The sequence below is a fragment of the Engraulis encrasicolus genome, chromosome 20 (assembly GCF_034702125.1).
Source record: "Engraulis encrasicolus isolate BLACKSEA-1 chromosome 20, IST_EnEncr_1.0, whole genome shotgun sequence".
NCBI classification, from domain to species: domain Eukaryota; kingdom Metazoa; phylum Chordata; class Actinopteri; order Clupeiformes; family Engraulidae; genus Engraulis; species Engraulis encrasicolus.
In genome coordinates this window covers 39,633,631-39,649,486 of record NC_085876.1, presented here as the reverse complement: position 1 = coordinate 39,649,486, position 15,856 = coordinate 39,633,631, and the positions used below count along the sequence as shown (strand labels likewise).

At 46.5% G+C, this 15,856-nt stretch overlaps 1 protein-coding gene across 1 annotated transcript in view; it reads right to left on the bottom strand.

The window, feature by feature from the left end:
• Positions 1 to 1,432: 1,432 nt before the first annotated feature.
• Positions 1,433 to 15,856, bottom strand: part of zfpm2b (zinc finger protein, FOG family member 2b) — a 96,681-nt gene continuing 82,257 nt past the window's right edge. Inside the window, exons 6-8 of the mRNA XM_063185918.1 lie at positions 7,776 to 8,036; positions 4,876 to 5,148; positions 1,433 to 4,288 (exon numbers count right to left, since the gene is read on the bottom strand). Of these exons, the coding sequence (XP_063041988.1) occupies positions 1,470 to 4,288; positions 4,876 to 5,148; positions 7,776 to 8,036 (3,353 nt within the window). The 3' untranslated portion in view covers positions 1,433 to 1,469. The remainder of the gene's footprint in view (positions 4,289 to 4,875; positions 5,149 to 7,775; positions 8,037 to 15,856) is intronic.

Here is a 15,856-nt window from a genome sequence, read left to right as displayed (position 1 = left end):
AGCACACCCTTTTTAAAGGAGGCTTCCTTTTTGTACAGCTCTTTCCAAGATCCAGGCCATTCTTTGCATTTTGCTGTGAAAATGTTATATAAAGCATGTTAACATTCTCCAGATATCCTCTCAAAAGTTATTGCTGTGTTGTAATGTGTCTGCTGACGTCTGGGATGATATTTATATCATATTAAGATGGGTTTTTATTTATTTCTTTATTTTTTAACAAAAAGGGAAAGGTGGACTAAATGAAAATATGCTGCAATGTCGGGTATTGACATATCAAGGGTAGCACGAGCAATAAAACTGCATGTTGAAATTGGCAGGAATTCTCCCTTATGCTGAACCACATTGACACATTGGTACTAAGTCATCACTGGCAAATACCTTGAACGCTATTGAAGTCTTGAAGCAGAGAAGGTACAAGCACATTTGTGATGATTTGTGTGGCAGGAAACAAAACACGATGACAACACTGTCCTGAGATCAGATCTTTAATTTGGACACCACATGACAAATAAAATAAAATATAATAAAATAAAATTTAAGAAAATGTCCAACATTTCTGGAATTTCATTCCATACATGAACATGCATAGCAACACATTATCAACAACATAGTTTTCTCCTGCATTTTAAGGACCTTCAATTCATCACAAAAAAACACCTCTTCCGTACAAGAACCCACTGATTTTAACAGTACTAGTAAAGTTTCTTTTTACCCCCCAATGTCAACTTTTTGCCAAGGGCTCCTCAGAACAACCGGAGTCAGTCCTTGTTGAATACTGCCTTATAAATTGTTCATCTTCATAAAAGTATTGCATTGAAAGCAACGATTTACAAAAAAGATTGACGAATCAGCAAAACACACATACATGTATATTAACGAGTCTCGCGCAAGCAAAACCCCTTTTCAAGTTTAAATTAACAACATGAACTAGAACAGTCACAAAAGTAGAGAAATTCTTTGTTAAGCATAATATCAAGTATTCATTATCATTCCCAAATGAAAGATATATATTACCAGAATTTTTTGCTGTAAAAATAGAGCAAACCTGTGTCGACTTTCTGTGGAAAGATCTGTGCACACGCGATTCAATTACAGTTTCCATTCTGAATAACGTACAGTATTTGCCTGTGGGATATGATGACGTTACAAAGATCTCTTATAGAAACCTCATCGTATGAGAATTTAATACTGGAAACATTCTTCAAATAAATAAATACATCACAAAAAAGCAAGAGGAAAAAAAAGTACACGCAAAATACTCTTTCAACAAACGTGATTATTTTTTTCACTTCATTTCATTGTTTTTGTTTGTTTGTTTTTTAACTTATTGAACAAGAGATGCTTCGGTTGATTGTCCATCAGCTGTATTCCATGTAAACCAGTTGTGGGGAGAGAGGGAGGGAGGGAGGGGAGTGCGGAAGGGGGAGTGGGGGTTAGGTGGGGGTGTCACAAGTCACCGCTCCCGAAAGTCATTTCACATGCTCAGCCGTGTGAGACGAGCAGTAGAATTTCTTGTGCGTGATAAAATTGGACAGGTTGTTGAACTGGATGTCACAGGGGCGACAGTACTTCACATTGCCCGAGGAGATGGACCCGTTGGCCCCCCTCTTCGCCCCTGGGGTCACCGGCAGCGCCACCTCCTCCGTCTTGGATGGCGCGAGAGGCGGGGGAGACGCCGCCGCGGTGTCCCCGGGACGGACAGGACTCTCTGGCTCAGATGTAGTGGATGGCTCCTCTCTTGATGGCGAGCCGTTTCGCTTCTCGGAATCCTCGGATGGTTTCTCCTCCTCGGACTTGTGGTAGCCATTCATGTCTAGCGTCTTGTTGTCGTTGTTATTCTTAGTAGGGCTCTGGGTCTGGTCCCGGCCAGGGACCGGTGTTGGAGCTGGAGCCGGCTGGTCTTTCGGCTCCCCCTCGCTGCCTTCGTTCGGGCTCTTCCTGTGCGGCTCCCTCTGGTCGCTGGGCATCATCAGCATGCCGGAGGGGTAGTCGGCGGCTTTGATTTCGTAATAGGGCCAGATCTGTTCGTCCGGCCGCATCTTTTTCACCGTCCCCGGATATCCGCCGGTGGACACGAGCGATGTGTCCTTAGAGTCCTCCTTCGTCGCCGTCGGTGCGATCTCGTTCCCGTCAGCAGCGTTCTGATGGCTGACGCCTTTCGCAGCCTGGACGCGGGCGTTTTGAGGAGCTGCGATCTCGGGTGACCCGGCTTTGTTGTTGTTGTACGTGACCTCCAGGCTCCTGCTGGGGCTGACCGCTGACTGGTGGTTGCCGCCCTCCTTCTTGATGTCCAGCAGCAGTTTGCTGTCCACCGAGGCGCCGGGACAGAAGTTCTGCTTGTGGGCGAGGTAGTCCTGCACCTTGTTGAAGCTGATCTTGCACACCGAGCACTCGTGGTAGTCCATGAGGCTGGTGGGGGACTGCTGTGAGAGCTTGTTGAACTGTGTTGGTGGTGGCGGCGGAGGTGGAGGTGGGGGGAGACACTTCTTACTCAGGTCTATGGGGGCGTCCAGATCCTCCCTGCTGCTGGAGACGACGGCGTTGCACTTGGACACCAGGGCCGACTTGGCGACGGTGAGGGACGCCTCCGGGTGCTTGGGGACCATGCTCGGGTGGTACAGGCTGTAGCGCATGTGGAACTGATCGCGGAACGTCTCCATGGCCTGCTGGGGGGTGAGGCAAGGGTTGCCGAGCGCGGGGATGCCCAGGAAAGGCGGGGGCGGCATGGCCATGTGCGGCGGCATCATGTGGTGGTGGTGGTCCTGATCGGCGCCGGCGGCATTGATCTCGTACGCCTTTCTCCGCTTGCGCGCCCGCACGGCCTTCTGGGCGCCGCCGGGCCCCTTCATGGCGTTGGCGCGCTTCATGGGCGGGTCGTGGCGGGTGGCGCAGTAGTACTGCTTGTGCACCATGTACGTCTCGTGGCGGCTGAAGGTGATGTTGCAGGCGTCGCACGTGGTGCTGCTGATGCCGGGGTGCAGCTCACTCTTCACGGGCGACACCGGGCTCTTCATGTCGGACCCCTGGATCCCGTTCTGCCTGATCTCCTCTGGTGCGATGCTGGTGGTGGTGGGAGTGGAGGCCTTTTTACCCTGAGGCGAAAGGTCGTCCGGCAGCTTGCCGACGCCACCGCCACCGACGACCCCGACCTGGAACGGATCAAACACGGACGAGGGCAAGCGGCCCGGTTCCAACACCTGGTGCTGATGCTGCTGCTGCTGGTGGTGGTGGTGAGGAGCTTTGAGCTCGGGCGGGTGGCCGGCGCTGCTGAGCATGCCCACCAGACTGCTCCCGTTCCTGGGGCTCCCGGCGGCGTCCGTGCCGGCGCCGGCTGCTGCTGCTGCTGCTGCTGCGGCGGCCGCCACCTGGTCCAGGAGGCTACTGTACTCGTGGTGCTGCTGCTGCTGCTGCTTGGCCATCTGCTGCTGCCAGCGGCTGTTGCAGTAGTGCTTCTTGTGCACCAGGTAGTTGTCCAGGTTGCTGAAGGAGATGTTGCACTCGAAGCAGGTGGCGCCCTTGGGCACCAGGTTGCTGTACACCATGGGAGGGTAGCCGCCGCCGCCGGTGTTGCCACCACCACCGCCGTTGACACCCGTACCGTTGCCACCACCACCGTGGCGCAACCTGCGGTGCACCAGCTCCGACATCTTGGCCAGGATCTCGGAGGCCTGCGGAGCGCCGGCCAGGTCTTGCGGGAAGGGGACGTGCGGCGGCGGCGGCCCCATGAAGGGCCCCATGGACGGGAAGGCCGGCGTGATGTTGGGCTGCACCGGGGACGAGGCCTGGCGGGGGCTGGAGGGCTCCGACTTGACCCGGGTGTAGGAGAAGCTGGCCTGGTGGCTTCCCGCGTGGCTCTCCGTCATGGTGGATTGTTCGCGCTCCATGCCACCAACGGACTCCACTCCAACACCACCACCGCCACCGCCGCCGGTCCCCTTGCTACGACCCGGGCTCTGGCGAGACTCCTTCCGGAAGGGGTTCTCTGGTTTGTGGCCCGCCTGTGGGCTCACCGTGCTGGAGGAGGAGGAGGAGGAGGACAAGAGGCGGTGGGCGGCGTCCCCGTCGCGGGGCACCTTGACGGGGCCGCCGTGGCCGTGCATGTCCTGGTGGCGGGCCAGCTCGGCGGGCGTCTGGAAGCAGAAGTTGCAGTGCTCGCAGCGGGCGCCCACCTGTGCCAGGTGAGACAGGATGTGCTGCTGGAGGCTCGTCAGTGTGTCGGCCGTGTGGCTGCAGATGGTGCACTTCAGACCGCCCACGCCGCCGGACATCGAGTCCTCTGCCCGAGCACCTGGAAAACAGAGATTCTTTAAGTATATAGAGATATGCCAATGTAATAGGTTGCTATGGGCACCTAACGTGATCAGGTTCCGGTCTGCCTAAAGGGGCGTGTCATAATACTCCTACAATGAATAGAACAGTCCTTAGGTCTGCCTAAAGGGGGATCCCCCCCCTTGCAATAGTGGAACCCGGAAACAATGGGCCAATGGAATCTCTCTCTCTCTACTCTCTCTGTGGAAAACATCCAAATACTTCTATTGAAATGGCTGCTATTAATGGATTTCTTTTTTTTTTTTTTTAAATCACTAACCTATTTTTGCTATTGCTATTGTCAACAAATGGTTAAAAACAACTGTGGATCACTGGATCAAAACCTCTAATTTAGGTCATGCTCATAATGTGCATTAAAGGCAGCATTAAAAGTAGCTTCACTTTCTTAATTCCATTAATATTACTGTGTGTTTGATATTTTTATTTTGCAGTCTGAGTTAACTCAAGTGCAGTTAGAATTAGAGGTCATTTCATGTTATTGATTCCATGAATATTACTGTGATATGTGTTGTTGTGAATGTGTGTCATTATCACATTATAACTCACTGTTGTGTGTGAGCAGGTGCATCTCCAGGGCGTGTGTGCCGGTGAAGCTCATGGTGCACTGTGGGAAAGGGCAGGGCCGGGGGCCAACATGGCTGCCTGTGCTCTTGCTACTGGTCCTGTGCTGCTCCGCGCTGGTCAGTCCCAGCATGGTGGTGGTGGTGGTGGTGGTGTCTGCCTCCCTCAGGCGCCCGCTACAGTAGTACATGAGGTGGGCCTGCAGGTTCCTCTCGCTGCGGAACCAGATGCCACACGCCTTGCAGGGGAAGATGTCCTCTGTGGAGAGCAGAAGAGGAACGCAAGCAATCAGTATACTGTACCAGAGATTCTTTAAGTATATACAGATATGCCAATGTAACAGGTTTCTATGGGCACCTAACGTGACCAGGTTCTGGTCTGCCTAAAGGGGCGTGTCATAATACTCCTACAACAATGGGCCAATGGAACCTCTCTCTCTACTCTCTCTGATACTGTACTACTAAATGGACATACGTACATACATACGTACATATACGTATACGTACATAACGTACGTACTAAATGTACTGTCAATATACATACTAATTTAATTCACATTCGATATACGTACGGTATGTACTACTGTAAATTTGCAATCAATATATTATTGCACATACTAAATTTACAATGTATGTACTAATTTGATAGTTCTATCATCAACAACTACAGAACTGACCTCTAATAATTAAAAAAAATGAAAATAAATGGAGAACATATTATGAATATAATATGAATATTATTATATGAAAATAAATGGAGAACATATTTCTTCTAGACTAAAATGTGTAATAACGCCGGGTCCCTGGGGATTAAACAAGTTTTATTTAAAAGTACACTTGGTCTGAAAGTGCCAAAATTTCTCAAAACAGGGGAAGTTCACATTTCAATTTGTTTCCCTACGTCCATGGCCAACTATAATTGGAATTACTTTTCAAAGGAACAGACTGACTCTCCGTATGAGAGCCTCTCTGTTCTAACCTGTCGGGCAACAAAAAGCACGAAAAACGACTTGCTGTTGCTTTAAAAAAATTTAGCTGAACTTATCTTCAATTTTCACATACTAACACAAATCACGGCACGGCACTCATCAGCAAAACCACCCCCAGTCAGGGGTGATGAGCTCCCCCACTCATTTTTTTGGTGTTGTGCCAGGGGATATTTTGGGCACGCCGCCAAACCATGTCAGCCATCTTTAATTTAGCGCTGGTTTGGCAGCGGCACGTGAGCATGCCAAGGTGACCTGACCGCGACGAGACCCTCATCAAAAAAGACTGTGGCCGGCCCCGACGCTCTTGTTGTTTAAAATAAATCACATAAGCGTTGTTGCGATTAGGGGTGGGGGTGGGGGGATAGGGGGGGCATAAAACACAAAATCAGCGTGTGTAAATATTTAATTTCTGTAGAGACTATAGGTCAGCAGGAAGCCCCGGATAACTCCCTTATCCTCGCTAAACATGCACGAGGCCCAGAGTAAGATGGCTCCCTGACACACACACTTCCCTGATTAAAAATAAATAAATAAACTACAAAAACAAAAACACTCCCATCATTCAGCATACCGTCAGTGGTCAGTGGTATGGATCTGTGACTCCACAAATGAAACAGAGGGGAGTCTATGATGTGTCTGGATTATGGCGGGTGGTTAGGGGTGGTCTTGGTGAGCATGAGTATTCAGGGCCTCTGACAGCTTTGGCCGAGCCTTGGACAAAATCATCTGACCCCCCACAGCTAATATATACAATGTAATTGGGACTTGGACCCCCTCTCCCTGAGCCCGAGACAACTGACCCATGTGTCCCATCCACCCTCCCTCCCTGTTGGCTTCCCTGCAAGTACGGGGCAAACCAACACACCAATAACTGTGTCTGCACTATTTCCAGCAGAAAGGGGGGGGGGGTTACACTCTTGCTGCTCAGACTAATGCAGCCATAACTCTTTCAGGTCGACGGCACCATGACAGGCTGGCAGGTTTTTATTTATTTATTTATTGATTGTTTGTCTTTTACATCTTTATGATTCAGATAGCACAGGGAGAGAGACTGGAAATTTGAGGTGGGGGGGGGAGACAGGGAAGACAGGGAGGCCGGAATCGAACCCAGGTCTCCGGAGGTGAGTGGAGTGGACATTCACTCTTGACAGGAGTGCTGTGGCGCAGTGCCCATGGGCCTGCAATGTGTTTGAGTCCAGCCTTGGTCATATCCCAACCTTTCCCCCATCACTCTCTACTCCCATTCGTTTCCGGTCTAACTCTTTCCTATCACCATAAAGAGTCATAAAAGTCATAATAAAGTCAAAAAGCCCAAAAAATATATTTTTTAAAGGCAGGACGCCAAGGCACTCTTCTTAGATAAAACCGCTTTATTGTAGAGGCTAGTTCATGTATGAACTTAAATCAGGGGTGTCAAACTCAAATTGACCGAGGGCCAAAATCAAAATATGGAACGAAGTCGAGGGCCGAACTCAAGATTTATTTGTAATAAATGGACTAAAATCCTGCAGGCACGCACTTACTCATAGTTCAATTTCACACACACTGTCAGCTGCGTCATTGGCCTGGGCCTGCTCATACTTCTGAGAAACACCAAATTTCATGTTCAAGTCTTGGTAAACTGTACATTAATGATGTATGAGGGTCAACTGTAATACACATTTGAAATGATCTCGCGGGCCAAATAAAGTGACTCCGCGGGCCAGATTTGGCCCCCGGGCCTGAGTTTGACACCCCTGACTTAAATAATTAAAAATACTGCCACTGCCAACATGTTTCGGCCCACTACAGGGCCTTCATCAGGGCACAAGGTGAATCAAACAGTGTAGCACACAAGAGTCTCAAACACACCCTGAAATATAGCCCTAAAAATATATACGTATTAAAAAGCACTCACTGTTGACGATGGCGTTGGGGAGGATGGCAGCCATGGCGGCCTGCTGGGGAAGCAGCTGGATGGAGTCCAGGAGGCGTGCGGGGTACATGCCCTCTCCGGCGGGGGTGAGGGCTGACGCCTGGGCCGGGGTGAGGGCAGAGGCTGGGCCCCCTCCTCCTCCTCCGCCTGGGGAGAGGGGCTGCAGGGAGGCGTCCAGGGGGCAGGCCTGCAACACCTCCCCCTCCACCAGGGGCTTGGTGGTGGTGCACCACAGCTGGGCACCTAGGGGGAACAAAACACACACATTGAAGATTTAGTCAAATTATTACAAAAGTGCAATAAAAAGACACTATTTTGCAATGTGCAGCCTCTTTCTTGAAAAACTGAGTTGAGCATTTTGGCCAGCACCCTCATAATCGAAGTATTCAAAAGTGAAGCCTACTCCAAGATGGAAAATAGATTTAAAGGGACACTGTGCAGGAAATGGTCAAAAAAGGTACTGCAACTATGCTGCTCATTGAAACTGGGCTGCCTATTCCCAAATTTGATCTTTACATGAAAGTTTACTAAGTAATAAACAAATATTTTCTAGTATGGTCCAAGTACAGTCATTTTTGCAGCTGGAAATTCAAAATGGCGGACCATGGAGAAGATCCCCCTTTTCATGTATGAAAAGTGCAATTTTTCCAGTCATAATGAATACTTAGAATTTGATGGTGGTGGTAAGTATTCATGAAAAAGGTAACATTAGTGAATGGGCAGCATGAATTCTGGAAATAAAAAACTAAAAATCTCACACAGTGTCCCTTTAATTAAATACCTGCTGCATTACAATATTGTGTATTTCTATACACTTAGATAGTATGTCTACCTCTAAGAATGACGTGTATTTATAGATACCCACATTTCATATTTAGTTAAATTCACCCATAGGATGCTTTTGCACAATTCAATTTGAACCGGTGCGTTGGATGTAACCACTGGTTCAAAGTAGGAGACAAAAAGGTCTGAACGACCGAAATTTTGTGAGCAATAAAAATACAAGTGTAATGGACAGTATGCAGGCTTCTAAGACACATACTACATTACTCATTTTGTATACACATGTATGCACTTTGTGAATTTCCTGTATTTGTAGATGTACATGTATATGAAGGTAGTGGATGAGGGTGAGGCTAAAGAGGATCACGTCAGTAAATGCTGTATTTATTTGCGAATATAAAAAAAGTGACATGATGTGTTCTAAATGGATAAACAAAAAAAAATCTAGCCTCCATGCTATTCTTATGTACTGTAAAATTCACACTGTCAAGAGAATGCATTTTGTTTCATTTTATTATCTAGGCTTTGCAGATGTGTATTCAAACCCATGAACTATTGTACATGTATATAGCACAATGCACCTAATAAAACACAATGATATTATTAGTTTGATAAATTACCAACCCATTTTTTAAATTCCATTTCAAAACTGACATCATTGTTTTGCTGTTCTAAAAGGCTTTTATATTTGTTTTCATTAAAACACACAGTGGATGCATTGATCACTCTTGTGTTATTTACAGGGCAGCGAGCCAAAAGAAAAAAAAAGAATGACAACTGTGTCTAAGGCACAATTATTTCTACGCAATGTGACAGCGGCGCATTATAAAACAACGCGCCTTTCCAACCTTCAAGTCAGGATCACACGATTCAATTTATTTAACTAGTTTATGTTTTTTTTTGCGTCGACGGTGCCACACGTTTCAGCTTTTCATAATTACAAGCGAGCAAAGTGACTGAGCGCGTACACTACATAAGGTCTGTTTACGTTTTCCAGCAGCACTATGTACTTCTTTGAAGTGAATGCTGTCAAGCGCAGACAAAAACAAAACGAGAGACCTGTTCCAGTAAAGTGCTATAGACTGTGTTTACTCCATCCAGAGAAATGGCCATCTCGGATAAAAGTAGTCCTGTGTGTTTTTATCAGAGCAGTGAAGCTCCACGGATGAAACATTCCACAGCAGTCCTAAAGAACAAACTCATTAGTGGGTAAAAAAGAGAGAGAGAGAGAGGGGGGAAGGAGGGAGACAGAAAGCTTTGTGCCGCAGATAACATTTATCTCTTTTACATGACAGACTCTCCGTCTGCTCTTCATCTTCCATTGAGGGGATTAAAGTTTTTTAATATGACTATTTACAAAAGTCTGGCGGGCGCGATAACACCCAAAGCCATGATATTGCTGGCACTAAACGCTAGAATTAGGACAGTGTTTAATTGGCGACTTGGACAATGAAAAATAAGGTTCACTTATGACTTGAAGAAAAATAGAAGGTGTTAAGAGACCGAGTTTTGTCAAAGGGATGAAAGTGGTGGGTAAGGTTTTTTTTTGCGCTGATGAGCTTTCTGAATGTGGATGTTCATGGGCATGCATAGGCAGGGTACCAACCCTCTGACACTGAACAAAAAAATCACAAAAAAAGCAAACACTTTAATTTCCTGATGGCAATCTATGGAATTCTGTGCACTGCTGTATGCATTTCTTTTGCCAGACGTTTTTGTTGATTGGGACAATAAAAACAACAACAAATTCTTCTACAAAATGAATATATTCCAATGATTGTGTGGCTTGTGTGCATTCGGGACTATTAGAAAAACAGCCATTTAACTTATTTTTCTGTTCTTGTAACAAGGCTATTTAAATCCTGGCAGAGGACCAAGAGCATTTGGCTCAAAAAGGGGTTTGCTTTGGCAAGGCTCAGTGCAAAGAAGACAAAGAAATGAGTAAACAAAAAGCATCCCTCTCTCCACACTGCCGTCTTTTCCACTCTCTCTCTTTTTCCGCCTTCTCGGTCATATTTTCCCTCCATCTCTCTCCCACCTTATTTCTCTCGCTCTCTCATTCTCATTCTCCCTCTGTCCCTCCCTCCCTCATTTTCTATCCTCTCTCCCTCTCTCTCTCTCTCTCTCTCTCTCTCTCTCCTTCTCCCTGTGAATCAATGCAAATATTTGGATCAGTCAACGAGTTTCTGACTCAACAGAGCAGAAAAGAAAACACAGACTCGGGAGATTTTCTGCCCCCTCACACAAAAAGACCACAAAGTAGAAAATGAGAGAGGAAAGACATAAAATGAGAGAGAGAGAGAGAGAGAGAGAGAGAGAAAGGGGAGCGAAACGAGAAAAGGAAAAAGAGGGAAAAGTGAGTTAAAACTTTACTTTTGGGAATTATTCCCCCAGAGTCACACTACGCTAACAAGGAAAACTGCTTGCTGAAATAGTGTGCAGTGCAGCTAAGCCGGCTAGGAGAGCCACTGAGCGCCAGCAACACTATGCGATCTACAGAATGCGATCTCTGCACTACCCTCCATTCTACCGTTCACCACCACTGTTCCACCACAAGATGGCACTCTCAACAACATTTACACAGAGACATTCTTTATGTACGGCTCTGCATTTTATTTACAACCCCATGCCAGGGTGAGAAGTCTGATCAAGCAAAGTACAGTGTGATAGAGCGAGTCCTGTGGTGGGCTAACGTGCCAAATGCCCAATTGAACTGATGAACAGAGAGAGGGAGAAAAGGAAGAGAATACAACAGACCAAAGAGCTTGAACTGTCAGTTGTGGGAAGCATAGCGCTCTTACAATATTTGATTCCCAAATGTAGAACAGAATAACGTTAGACTATTGTGCAAAAAAAACCTACAGTAATACGCATACACTGAACCATTAATATGTACAATTAGGAATATAATACAACTGTTTTAAGTCTTAAACGCGTTGGCCAATTGTCAATTTGTACTTATGTGTGATTACGAGTGGTGGTGACGATGGGGAAGGTTCAATGCGACAGACTGCTTCATGGGAATCTGTGCTGATAATTACCCAGGGCCTGGGACGTGTATATATATAGAGAGAGCGAGAGAGAGAGAGAGCCATATTACCCCGCCAATGGTGTGCTCTTGTGATTGTGAGTGATTATGTCTTTAAGTAGACTTTAAGCCTCTTAGCATTATTGATCCTGCTGCTATCTCACACTACCTGATGGATCTCTTACACAATGCATGAAAAAAAAATCATACTGAGCAGTTAGTTTGCATTAAGGGAATGAATACATTGTGGCAGGCAGCACTGGCATAAATATAGAAGCATGCACGTGCACGCGCGCGCGCACACACACACACGCACACACACGCACACACACATACACACAAACACACACACACACACACACACACACACACACACACACACACACACTCACTTCCGTGGAGCCATCCAGAGCGATAAGCAGTGTTTAATCACAAGAGAATGACTGTCAGGTTGCTGGCACTCTGCACATATTTGAAAAGCCTTCTTTAAATACCTTTTGCCTTCTCTTTCTTACTCTTACACACACACTCTTACACACACACACACACACACACACACACACACTCTTACACACACACACACACACACACACACACACACACACACACACACACACACACACACACACACACACACACACACACACACACACACACACACACACACACACACACACACACACACACTAAATGCTTCACACCACCTGCAGGTGGAATCCATTTCCTTTTTTCGCAATACATACTGTATGTGTCATCTGATTCTTTCTGATTTTTTTTTGTCTCAGTGACTGGTCACGACCCGTTGGCCACGTTCGTTTAAAAGTACTAGCGCATAGTCTTCAGCCATGTTTGAGTTATATATCTCCATGCGAGAAGAAAGGAACGTGCTTTTAGAATTATTCTGGAGTAAATCCAAGTCTTACTGGTGGTGATATAATCTTATATATGCAATATGAATGAGCACGGGTGGCAGTGTAGTGTAGTAATGCCATAAAATGACAGACAAGGTTAAATTGTAACAAGGTGACTTATGATATTCTAACCGGGCTGGTACATGTCAGAAGATCTAAAGCGGTATGGATCTTTGTAAATTCTCTATACTGCGTGCTAGAAAAAGTGTACCTCGCTATATTAATTGAAGTTTCAATTTCAGGTCTATACATTTACCATTTTAATAGAAAAAAAAGTCTATGACATGCCATGAATTTGCAATGTTACTTCACATCATTTCCTATGCAGTGCGCTGTCATTGAAAAAAATAATAGCATTTGGAATTTGATCACAAAAGATGTGAACACGGTATTCTTGTACATCTTTCGTTTCTTTTCATCCTCCCAGTCTTTCTATCCTGTCTTTCCACCTCTTTGGCCACCTGCCTCTTTGGCTCTATTCCTTTTTCCTCTTTCCTGCTCTGCCTCTATTCCTCTTTCCTCTCTTGTTCTGTCTCTTTTCCTTTCAGCCTCTCAGTCTCACTATCTTCTTGTCTCGTTGCCTCTTTAAAGCGATACCGTACCCGTACCGTTTCTGGAAATAATCTTATTTCACACCTCCCTGGAGTGAAATAACTTCAGTTTTACCTTTCTCTTTTTCTCCTCCAGCTGTTGTTTTAGCTTGGTGATGTTACTTCTAGTTCCAAGCTACTAACTATGATTGAATCTTTTATTATTATTATTATTATTATTATTATTATTATTATTATTATTTTGGGATAGGACAGCAAAGGTGGTAACAGGAAGCGAGCGGGGAGCGAGAGATGGGGAAGGACCGGCAAAGGACTTTTTCGTCCAGCCACTCTGCCTCTCATCTCTTTTGTTTCGTTGCCTTGTTGCATGCTTTTACCTCTTTATTCCTCCCTTTCCCTCTCTATTCCTCTCTTTTCTTTGTGCCAGTCTTTCCTCCACAGTGGCATCTTGCCCACTATGGCTCGGAGCTGGTCCACCGCGTGTGGTGGCACAACCCGACCCGCTCCCGCCCGCTCCCCTCTGACAGCAGCTGCCCTGCTTTGGCGTGCCGTGCGGCGGTGGCCGCCCCCAGGTGTCAGCGCCACGCGGTGGCCGCCCCAGGTGTCAGTGCCATGCTATCTGCCCCACACCTGTGCCCCCTGCACATCCCCATGGCCCCCCCTGACAACACATCAAACACACAGGGAGAGAACGAGAGAGAGAGAGAGAGAGAGAGAGAGAGAGAGAGAGAGAGAGAGAGAGAGAGAGAGCGGGAGAGAGGATAGAAAATAAAGGAGGGAGGGACGGAGGGAGAGAGGGAGAGGGAGAATGAGAATGAGAGAGCGAGAGAAATAAGGTGAGAGAGAGAGAGAGAGGGAGAAACAGGAGGGAGAGAGAGAGAGAGAGGGAGGGGGGGGAGGGAGGGAGGGAAAGGCATGGCAATGCTCCATGCCCCATTACATTAACTCTCTCTTCTATGTATCTGTCTCTCTCTCTCTCTCTCTCTCTCTCTCTCTCTTCCTTTCTCTCAGACATGATGAGTGGAGAGAGTGTGGGCACAGGCATCTGTGTGCATCTGTGTCTGTGAAATTGTGTGTGTGTGTGTGTGTGTGTGTGTGTGTGTGTGTGTGTGTGTGTGTGTGTGTGTGTGTGTGTGTGTGTGTGTGTTCGTTCCTGTGTGTGTGTGTACATGTTGAGCTTATGTATGAAAGCTAAAGAGAGACACTAAAAAAAATAAGACTAGCCTATCGGTTATGACTTTGTACTACGTGTAATATAGAACATATGGAGAATGGATATTAGAACAGGCAGAACAGGAGTGATAACGAATTCTTGAGGCAATCATGCCACTGTCTAAATATTAATGAAGGCTGTTTCCCATGTACTCGTGGAGATCATGGCCCTATACATGTGTGTGTGTGTGTGTGTGTGTGTGTGTGTGTGTGTGTGTGTGTGTGTGTGTGTGTGTGTGTGTGTGTGTGTGTGTGTGTGTGTGTGTGTGCGCATGTATGTATAATTTAAACGAAGAGCAAGATTAATTTCCTCAGTTTATTCAGTGTGTGTGTGTGCGTGCGTGCGCAAACGTACGTGTGTATGCGTGCGCACGTGTGCGTGCTTGTGTGCGCTCGTGCTCTCGTGTGCTTGTGTGTGTGTGTGTGTGTGTGTGCGTGCACACTCGTGTCTGTGTATGTTCGTGCCTGAGAAAGACCAAGCTATAAAATCACTCACACTATCCTGGTCCATAAAATCGTGCTTTCCTCCTGATCAAATGGAAATACATCATAGAGACAGGACAGCAATGCCAGAAAAAAAATGCATCCAATTTTCTAAATTTAGCTTCAAAAATAGAGAAAGAAACAAAAACTAGGAAGAGACAGATTGAAAGACAGAGAAAAAACAAGTGAGAAGGTGTACGGAAGAAAAGATGTGTGAGAGATGGGGAGAGTTAGATAGACAGTGTCAGGGTGTATTAGGGCTGTAACGATACACTCAACTCACGATTCGGTTCGTATCACGATTTGTGACCTACGGTTGGATACACCCCACGATTTCTGAAATGTATCTCCACTGAAGTTTGGAAACACTATCACATCAAATCACAAGTTTGTTTTGGAGTAATGGGTAATAAAACTTTGAAAGGGCGTATCACGATACTGCCTCCTTGTATCACGATACAGTATGTGTATCCTGTGTATCACGATTTCTCGGTTCGATACAATATCGTTACAGCCCTAATGTGTATGTATATGAGAGTGAGAATATAATCACTTCCTTATAGTCAGTGATGCACATAACCAGCTCCTGTCATTTCATTGAACAACCCTCTCTCTCTCACACACACACACACACACACACACACACACACACACACACACACACACACACACACACACACACACACACACACACACACACACACACACACACACACACACACACACACACACAGTTGAACTGAACTACCCCACCCCAAGCTCCGCACTAATCCTCATCCAAAGTGACCCATGCAGCTAGTCTCTCACCTACACACACGCGCACACACAATGTGGTAGTCTATCACCTCCAACACACTTACATCTCTCTCTCTCTCTCTCTCTCTCTCTCTCTCTCTCTCTCTCTCTCTCTCTCTGTCTCTCTCTCTCACACACACACACACAAACACAAACACACACACACACCCTCCAACACTGCTCCATCACTTCCACCCCTGGCTGTCAACCTCACCACACCAACTCTCAATCAGCACCTGTGTGTTAGCACCTGTCAGGTGTGTATATATATATATGTATTACACTCAGTGACCTTTACAG